Source organism: Bos taurus, chromosome 1 (genome assembly GCF_002263795.3).
Source record: "Bos taurus isolate L1 Dominette 01449 registration number 42190680 breed Hereford chromosome 1, ARS-UCD2.0, whole genome shotgun sequence".
In the NCBI taxonomy this organism is placed as follows: Eukaryota; Metazoa; Chordata; class Mammalia; order Artiodactyla; family Bovidae; genus Bos; species Bos taurus.
In genome coordinates, this window is record NC_037328.1 from 87,561,377 (window position 1) to 87,571,621 (window position 10,245).

At 44.2% G+C, this 10,245-nt stretch overlaps 1 protein-coding gene across 2 annotated transcripts in view; it reads right to left on the reverse strand.

Moving 5' to 3' along the window:
- Window positions 1-6,422, reverse strand: part of ACTL6A (actin like 6A) — a 31,422-nt gene extending 25,000 nt beyond the window's left edge. Inside the window, exon 1 of one of the 2 annotated variants that reach the window (XM_005201639.5) lies at window positions 5,573-5,976. Coding sequence is in view for 1 of the 2 variants with exons in the window: in NM_001105035.1 (NP_001098505.1) it covers window positions 6,289-6,313 (25 nt within the window). In the remaining variant the exon portion in view is untranslated. Of the gene's footprint in view, window positions 1-5,572; window positions 5,977-6,288 lie in introns of those variants that run through there. The other variant, NM_001105035.1, reaches the window with a different exon arrangement.
- Window positions 6,423-10,245: the final 3,823 nt, after the last annotated feature.

Consider the following 10,245-nt stretch of genomic DNA (forward strand, 5'->3'; position numbering starts at 1 on the left):
AACATTTTTCAAATCCCTTCTTCTTTAATGCCATTGCCACTGCCTGAGTCAAGTTCTTATTGCAACTGGGAATTACCATAATTCCCTATGGTACTGTGCTTCCATCTTTACCTTCTGGATCCACCTTTCCTTTCAAAACTGTAACTCTGAACATTTTGGTACATAAATCCTTCAATGAAAAGAAAGGGTAGAATCATGCAGTGCTTTATCATCATCTGCAAGATAAAATTCAAATCATTCCACCCAAGTGATATACAAGACCTAGCATAATCTGGCAGCAGTCTCTCCTCCCACTTCATATACCTGCATTACTGAAGATTATGTTGTCTCCTAACACACCATTTACTCCTCATACGCTGTCCCTCTCTATTCCTCTTTCATCATCCTCATAACCTCCCTTGTAAGGTCCCTTGACTCCTCCACATTAAGAACTTTCTACTCTGTGTTATCTTTGTACCTGCTATATACTGTCATTACTGAACATACTCCACTGAATTAGTCAATATCCTTTATCATCAATAAAAGACTTTTCACGTACCACTAAGAAAAAAAACATGCTGCCAATTAAACTCTGCCATGCCACCAATATTATTCCAACTTCAGCTCTTTAAATGTATGCGGGGTGGGGTGGTTGTACAACTAAAACTACATGAAATACAGTGTCTGTTTATTTGACTGACTTACCTGTAAGACTTCGAGCTTCTTGAAGACAGAAGCTATACTCTGCATACAACAAGCACTCAAAAAATTTTTGTGAAAACAAAAATCTAACAAGTCAGTTATACCTGTCTTTAGGGAAAGGAGTACATCAAGGCTGTATATTATCACCCTGCTTATTTAACTTATATGCAGAGTACATCATGAGAAATGCTGGGCTGGATGAAGCACAAGCTAGAATCAACGTTCCAGGCAGAAATATCAATAACCTCAGATATGCAGACGACACCACCCTTATGGCAGAAAGTGAAAAACTAAAGAGACTCTTGAAAGTGAAAGAGGAGAGTGAAAAAGTTGGCTTAAAACTCAACATTCAGAAAACTAAGATCATGGCATCTGGTCCCATCACTTCATGGCAAATAGATGGAGAAACAGTGGAAACAGTGACACACTTCATTTTTTTTGGCTCCAAAATCACTGCAGATAGTGACTGTAGCCATGAAATTAAAAGATGCTTATTCCTTGGAAGAAAAGTTATGACCAACCTAGACAGCAGAGACATTAAAAAGCAGATTATTAAAAAGCAGAGACATTATTTTGCCAACAAAGTATGGTTTTTCACATCACTTCCATGGATGTGAGAGCTGAACTATAAAGAAGGCTGAGCGCCAAAGAACTGATGCTTTTGAACTGTGGTGTTGGAGAAGACTTTTGAGAGTCCATTGGACTGAAAGGAGATCCAACCAGTCCATCCTAAAGGAAATCTGTCCTGAATGTTCACTGGAAGGACTGATGCTGAAGCTGAAACTCCAATACTTTGACCACCTGATGCGAAGAACTGACTCACTGGAAAAGACCCTGATGCTGGGAAAGATCGAAGGAAGGAGGAGAAGGGGACGACAGAGGATGAGACGATCGGATGGCATCACTGACTCGATGGACATGAGTTTGAGCAACCTCCGGAAGTTGGTGATGGATAGGGAAGCCTGGTGTGCTGCATTCCATGGGGTGGCAAAGAGTCGGACATGACTGAGCAACTGAACTTAACTGAATTAGTGTGGTAAACTGGACATAGTAGAATTTTAATTTGAGGAAGACTCTCTTGATTCTTGGAAATTTTCCATATGTTCATTTTCCAGTAAGTCTATTTCCTGTAGTTCTATTAAGTCTATCAGTTATGTCTATTCTATAATCCTGTATAGGTCTATTGTTCTGTTAAAAACTAAGGTTTCCTTCACGGTTCAGTGGTAAAGAATCTGCCTGCCAATGAAGAAGACTTGGGTTTGATCCTTGGGTCGGGAAGATCCCCTAGAGAAGGAAATGGCAATCCATTCCAGTACTCTTGCCTGGAAAAATCCCATGGACAGAGAAACCTGGTGGGCTACAGTCCATGGAGTCACAAAGAAATGGACATGACTGAGCACACACACATTTTACTCCTGAGTAAATGGCTTCCAAGTTTAGGGGTGAAGTGATATTTCTGAGAAAACATGGAGCAATGAGGGCCATTTGCTAACCTGGCCTTAAAAACATTCCAACACGATACTGGAAGCTAATGACTGCGAGGAGGTGAGAAGGTTGTTTTACTTTTTTGTTTGGACAAGGGTGCCCCAATTCACAGGGAAGATGATTTTGAGAAATTTTTAAGATTAGAGATGGGGAGGGGGGCGGTGGAGTGATAAAGCAATGAAGTATCAAAGATGGACCTGTAGTATACCTGTTTATTTCTGTCAAGGAAAGGAGACTGAAGCAGAGGAGTACCATGTAAGACAGACACAGGAGCAACGAGTAGGCCCAGAAACCAATTATGGCAAGTATGAAAATCTGGATGAACTGTGCATTATATCTAAAGCTGAGTGTTAGATCTGATCAGAAATAAACACTGGAATAAGAGAGCTACCAATTTTAAAAATTAAACTACAAACATTCATTTTATAAGCAAGTTTAAGTTAAAAATACAGTTTACTAAGTTAATTACACACAAAATGTGGGTGGGAGGTTTCGTTGCCTTTCACAGTAAACCTTTTGGAAAATATGACCCACTATAAATACTGGTCATACAGTAGTAGCTCAAACACAAAATCATACACTTATTTTTGTCAGTTTTAAATACTTTATATGTAAAACAGGCTTTAAGATATACTCCTCTACATGAACAAAGGGACGTTTATTCTGAATATCTAAATCATACATGAATATGCTATGGTTATATACTTGAAAAATGACTTAAAATTATTTTAATGAGAAAAGGTTTTACTGAAATGCCTTTTCTTTATCCCAGAAGTTCCTGCTGCCCACTTGCTAGAAAGTTAAAGATGATGCTGTGAAAGTGCTGCACTCAATATGCCAGCAAATTTGGAAAACTCAGCAGTGGCCACAGGACTGGAAAAGGTCAGTTTTCATTCCAATCCCAGAGAAAGACAATGCCAAAGAATGCTCAAACTACCACACAATTGCACTCATCTCACACATTGGTAAAGTAATGCTCAAAATTCTCCAAGCCAGGCGTCAGCAATATGTGAACCGTGAACTTCCAGATGCTCCAGCTGGTTTTAGAAAAGGCAGAGGAACCAGAGATCAAATTGCCAACATCCACTGGATCATTGAAAAAGCAAGAGAGTTCCAGAAAAACATCTATTTCTGCTTTATTGACTATGACAAAGCCTTTGACTGTGTGGATCACAATAAACTGTGGAAAATTCTGAAAGAGATGGGAATACCAGACCACCTGATCTGCCTCTTGAGAAATGTGTATGCAGGTCAGGAAGCAACAGTTAGAACTGGACGTGGAACAACAGACTGGTTCCAAATAGGAAAAGGAGTTCGTCAAGGCTGTATATTGTCACCCTGCTTATTTAACTTATATGCAGAGTACATCATGAGAAACACTGGACTGGAAGAAACACAAGCTGAAATCAAGATTGCCGGGAGAAATATCAATAACCTCAGATATGCAGATGACACCACCCTTATGGCAGAAAGTGAAGAGGAACTAAAAAGCCTCTTGATGAAAGTGAAAGTGGAGAGTGAAAAAGTTGGCTTAAAGCTCAACATTCAGAAAATGAAGATCATGGCATCCGGTCCCACCACTTCATGGGAAATAGATGGGGAAACAGTGGAAACTGTCAGACTTTATTTTTCTGGGCTTCAAAATCACTACAGATGGTGACTGCAGCCATGAAATTAAAAGACGCTTACTCCTTGGAAGGAAAGTTATGACCAACCTAGATAGCATATTCAAAAGCAGAGACATTACTTTGCCAACAAAGGTTCGTCTAGTCAAGGCTATGGTTTTTCCAGCGGTCATGTATGGATGTGAGAGTTGGACTGTGAAGAAGGCTGAGCACCAAAGAATTGATGCTTTTGAACTGTGGTGTTGGAGAAGACTCTTGAGAGTCCCTTGGACTGCAAGGAGATCCAACCAGTCCATTCTGAAGGAGATCAGTCCTGGGATTTCTTTGGAAGGAATGATGCTAAAGCTGAAACTCCAGTACTTTGGCCACCTCATGAGAAGAGTTGACTCATTGGAAAAGACTCTGATGCTGGGAGGGATTGGGAGCAGGAGGAGAAGGGGACGACAGAGCATGAGATGGCTGGATGGCATCACTGACTCAATGGACATGAATCTCAGTGGTCTCCGGGAGTTGGTGATGGACAGGGAGGCCTGGCGTGCTGCAATTCGTGGGGTCTCGAAGAGTTGGACACGACTGAGCGACTGATCTGATCTAATCTATGTAACTCTAACCTGGTTAATCTTTTCTATGCCTTATTTTCTTCTTTACTAATATGGGGAAAAGTAGAACCACCTCCCATGTCTGTTGTGGATTAACTGACAATGCATGTATTAAATACAATGCATTATAAGCCTCTGTCATGAAGAACAGTTCCTGGTACACAGGATGCACTCAATAAATGTTAACTGTTGGAATTATTAGTATCCATTTCTACCTTAGTCACATTAAACAATGCCTTGTAAGGGAATACTCAGTGGACAACCTTTAGGTCCTTGGATGAGTGAACCTGAGAGTCAAAACAATCAGCAGGGACTTCCCTAGTGGTCCAGTAATGAGGACTCTGTGGTTCCCACGCAGGGGGCTTGGTTCTGTCCCTGATCTGGGGACTAAGATCCCACAGACTGCATGGTGAGGCCAAAAACAAAACAAAAAACAGAGTCTGCAGCCTCCATGAGCATGTATACTCAGCTTTTTTGTCAGAATTACATCTTCAGATGGGGAAAAAGTAAATCATGAAGATCCACTAGGCTTTCTCCAAAGTAAAAATGAAAAGCTGATTCTTACACTTCAGAAATCAAAACCAAAAACATATATGGAGAAGGAGAGGGTGAGGGCCAGCGTGTCACCTGAGCAGAAACTCAAGCTTCACTTCAAAACTACTAAAAACTTTGGAAAGTTTATTTTCATCTCCTACCTATAATATTCCATCCGTTCAGAAAACAGTATCCTTACTAAACACAATAACAAAAGCACGACTTTAGGTTTCTTTCTTCTCTAATTCATCAAACACAAAACATGAATCATATACACCAATGCTTCATCTAGGCATCTCGAAAAAACGGAGGCTCCAAATTCGGTAGATTTAGAGTGGGGCTTGCACTCCAGTGTTCTTGCCTGGAGAATCCCAGGGACGAGGGAGCCTGGTGGGCTGTCATCTATGGGGTCGCACAGAGTCGGACGCGACTGAAGCGACTTAGCAGCAGCAGCAGCAGCAGCAGAATGGGGCTTGAGATTTTACATTTCTAAAGAGCTTGCAGGTGCTGCTGCGGCTGCTGCTCCTTGGATCATACTTTTAGTAATAAGTGTAGCATTACCCCCGTTTAATCTTCACAACCACCCCAATGGGTAGGAATTATTCTACAAACGACGAACCTGAAGTTGGCAAAAGTTAAGTAACTTACCGAAGGCCAATGAGCTTACTAAATGGTGAGGCTGATATTACAACCCAGGCCCGTGATAATCTTTCACTACACCGGATCCCACCCATCTTTAAGCAACCTTAAATTGCATATGTTCCTAAATTATGCCGGAGCAGAGTGGCCCACCAAAAACTCCGGATCATCCACAGTCAACAAATAGGGAGAAGTTATTGAAAGGCGTGAGGCTGCGTGAGCGCGGACGGAGAAGGAGGCTGTGTCCTGAGTGGCCACGATTCCTCCAATCAGTTCCACTCCTCGCGGCTCGCTGTGCCACCTCGGAGACGCCGCGGAAACCCTCCAGCCACGCCGACGAACTGCTGGGACCTCCCAACTTTAAACGGACGCGCACACCGCGACAGAGCCGGCTGGGAGAGAGGTGACCCTGAGGCCAGTCACTCCAGCCGCGGCTCACCGGGCCCGCTGCCCGGCCAGCCCGGGACCGCGCGCAGCCCCAAAAGCCGGCTCCTCCGCGGCCCGAGGCTGGAAGGGGCCGTAGGGGGCGGCGACTCCAGGCGCCGGTAGCGATCGCCGAGCCGGGTGGGCTCCGGAGGCGGGCAGAGCGCGGGGCGGGGATAGGGCGGGGAGGCCGGGGTCCCCAGGGGGAGACCGGAAGGGCCGCCGGCAAGGGGAGGGCTGGGGGCGGCGGTTACAAACCCCACAAGCTAAAAAGGCGCGCTCTCCCGATCGACCGCACTCACCTCCCCCGTATACCCCGCCGCTCATGGTTGCTGTCGACGAGACTTCTACTCGTAAAGGCCACCTGGCGAAGTGACTGCAACGGCTGCGACTGCGGGTCTGCAGAAGCGCTAGCCCCCGACTCCCTTAACTTCCACCACCACCCCCCTCAGGCAACAAAGCGGCGGCCACACACACCCGGAGCGCAGTCACACTTGCTGTCTCCTTCTATCGGCCAATCACAAGAGGCCCGGCTACACTTCAACCAATAAAAATAAGGCTGTGCCGCATCCTTGTCGCGGCACAGCCAGTTTAGCCAATCGAAGGCAGCCATAGGGGCGGGGAGAGAGGAAAGCGACGGAAGGAGGGAAGGAGTTGGGTTGCGGAACCGGGGAGGCGGGCCGTCTCTAGTGGGAGGGAAAGAGGGGCGGAGGGAGCTGGAAGGAGAGAAGGAAGGCTGGAGGCAAGAGTCGGGCTGGCTTAGGGTGTAGCGGGGCGCGGAGGAGAGGTGGGAATCCGGTAGAGCAAGATAAGCCTCTGAAAAAAAAGTCTGGAATTTGAGAAAGTGTCTCCACCAGGAGTACCCATGGTTTGGGCTTGTAGTGAATGAGGGTTGGTGGTTTTTTGTTTTTTTCCAGAAGAAGTATTTTCAACTAACTGAAAAACTTGAATGTTATGCTCCACTTTGGGGTAGAGGGCATCAGTAAACCAGACAAACCGATAAGACCCTGAAATTTTAAAAGTGGTTAAGGAGATGATACAGTATCCCAGTTAACTTTAGTAGCGCTTTAAAATGTGTCATCAATTCCTTTTATCCTGTGAGGCAGGTGTAATGCAATGTAATCAGTCCTCACCTGAGCGAGCACCTAATCCTAAATACATCTCGGAACGGTCTGTTCTTAGTCCCCTGCGTCTACCAACCCAGTCAGATCACCGTTGTCCCTCCTCCAAGATTACTACAACAATTTGTCCCTTTGCCTTTTGGCAGGCAGCTTGATCTATCAGATCAGATCAGTCGCTCAGTCGTGTCCGACTCTTTGCGACCCCATGAATCGCAGCACGCCAGGCCTCCCTGTCCCTCACCAACTCCCGGAGTTCACTCAGACTCTCGTCCATCGAGTCAGTGATGCCATCCAGCCATCTCATCCTCTGTCGTCCCCTTCTCCTCCTGCCCCCAATCCCTCCCAGCATCAGAGTCTTTTCCAATGAGTCTATAAAAACTCCCAAATCACGGACATGTCACTGACTAAAACTCTTCAGATGGGTTGTAAATCCTTGAGGTTAATAGCCGTCCTTAAATTAGTTTGTCTAGAGTCTAGACATATAGGTAGTTTTTAACCTTAAGAACAATTAAATAACTATCAATCTCAGTGCCAGCAGAGTGGCAGAAAGTGATTATAGGATAGGGAACAAGGCTAGTGAGAAAACCCTTTACTATTCAGTTAGTATAATCTCGGTTGTTGTTCACTCACTAAGTTGTGTTTGACTCTTTGTAACTGCATGGACTGCTCGTACTAGGCTTCCCTGTCCCTCAGCATCTCCTAGAGTTTGCTCAAACTCATGTTCATCCAGTCAGTGAAGTGAAATGAAGTTGCTGAGTTGTGTCCGACTCTCTGCGACCCCATGGACTGTACCCTACCAGACTCCTCCGTCCATGGGATTTTCCAGGCAAGAGCACTGGAGTGGGTTGCCATTTCCTTCTCCATCACTAGATGGTGATGCCACCCAACCATCTCATTCTCTGGCCTTCCCTTCTCCTCCTGCCTTCAATCTTTCCTAGCACCAGGGTATCCCAATCATTTAGAAACATCGTTTACCCAATGAGATAACACATAAGTCAGCAAAGTATGGTCCCAGGACCAAATTACCCTGCCTTGTCTTTGTTTGTTTTAATGTTAATTTTAAAAAAATTTTAATTGAAATATAGTGGTTTATAATGTGTCAGTTTCAGGTGTACAGCAAAGTGGTTCAGTTACATACACATATAAATATATATTCCTTTTTACATACTCTTCCATTATAAGTTATTACAAGATAATGACTATACTTTCCTGCAATCTGCTTTGTTTTTGTATGGCCAGTGCAGTGAGTTAAGAACAATTATTCCATTAACATTTAAAAAAATTATTTTTAAGAAAAACATTTTGTGACATACAAAAATTATATGAAATTCACCTTTCTGTGATGATAAACCAAGTTTTACCGGAACACAGTGGAGCTTATTCATTTATGGCTGCTTTTGCTCTGTAAGGGCAGATTGAGTTTTACTACAGAGGCTGTGTGGCACACTAAGCTGGAGGGTATATTTACTATGGGATCCCTTACAGAAAGAGTTTACTGAGACAGTGCATGAAACACACATACCACATGCACCAGGTACTATGTGTTAACTGTGGTCCCTGTGACTACAGCTCTCACTGTGGATACATAGAAAACCCCCCAAATAATTTCATTTTGGATCGAACTCAGGTCTCCTGCACTGCAGGCAGACTCTACCATCTAAGCCACTGGGGACTTCCTATTTCCACTCTATGTTTTTATATTGTGTTAGACTAATAAATGGCACCCCACTCCAGTACCTCTTGCCTGAAAAATCCCATGGATGGAGGAGCCTGGTAGGCTGCAGTCCATGGGGTCACTAAGAGTCGGACACGACTAGGCGACTTCACTTTCACTTTTCACTTTCATGCATTGGAGAAGGAAATGGCAACCCACTCCAGTGTTCTTGCCTGGAGAATCCCAGGGACGGGGGAGCCTGGTGGGCTGCCGTCTATGGGGTCGCACAGAGTCGGACACGACTGAAGTGACTTAGCATAGCATAGACTAATAAAGCTAATGAGTTGTAAAAATGAATAAAATATAAAAACTATTCCTTTGGTAGTTAAATATTGAAGAGATACTATTTGTGTTTATCAGTTCAGTTCAGTCGATCAGTCGTGTCCGACTCTTTTCCACCCCATGAATCGCAGCACGCCAGGCCTCCCTGTCCATCACCAACTCCCAGAGTTCACTCAGACTCACCTCCATCGAGTCGGTGATGCCATCCAGCCATCTCATCCTCTGTCGTCCCCTTCTCCTCCTGCCCCCAATCCCTCCCAGCATCAGAGTCTTTTCCAATGAGTCAACTCTTCTTATGAGGTGGCCAAAGTATTGGAGTTTCAGCTTTAGCATCAGTCCTTCCAATGAACACCCAGGACTGGTCTCCTTTAGGATGGACTGGTTGGATCTCCTTGCAGTCCAAGGGACTCTCAAGAGTCTTCTCCAACACCACAGTTCAAAAGCATCAATTCTTCGGCACTCAGCTTTCTTCACAGTCCAACTCTCACATCCATACATGACCACAGGAAAAACCACAGCCTTGACTAGATGGACCTTTGTTGGCAAAGTAATGTCTCTGCTTTTGAATATGCTATCTAGGTTGGTCATAACTTTCCTTCCAAGGAGTAAGTTTCTTTTGATTTCATGGCTGCAGTCACCATCTGCAGTGATTTTGGAGCCCAAAAAGATAAAGTCTGACACTGTTTCCACTGTATTTATAGTGCACAATAATCCATTTTTATCAATTTACCATTTAAATGAAGAGTAATTCATATAGCACAATATCAATAGATTATACTGATACCTCAATATTGTCTCTAACATTTCCCATGGAATTAAGATACCATCTGGGTTGAAAAAGACTGAAATATTTGTCCCACTAGTTGAGAGTCCATCAGAAAACAAGAGTTCTTCAGGGTTACAAAGGACCACATGGCTAGCCTCCAGGGAGGCTTGAGATGCAGTTTCTGTCTCCTTCTACAGATAACACACTGGAGTGCTGGGGACTCTTCAATCTGACAGCACAAAGAGATTGCTTGAGAAAATACTGAAAAGTCACAGTTAGATGTTTTTACTTAAAGTGAGGGTTCTGCTTTATTTGTTAATTTGGAAAGTTATTGGAAAACAGATAAAAGCAGGGACCAGCCAACATGTTATGGTAA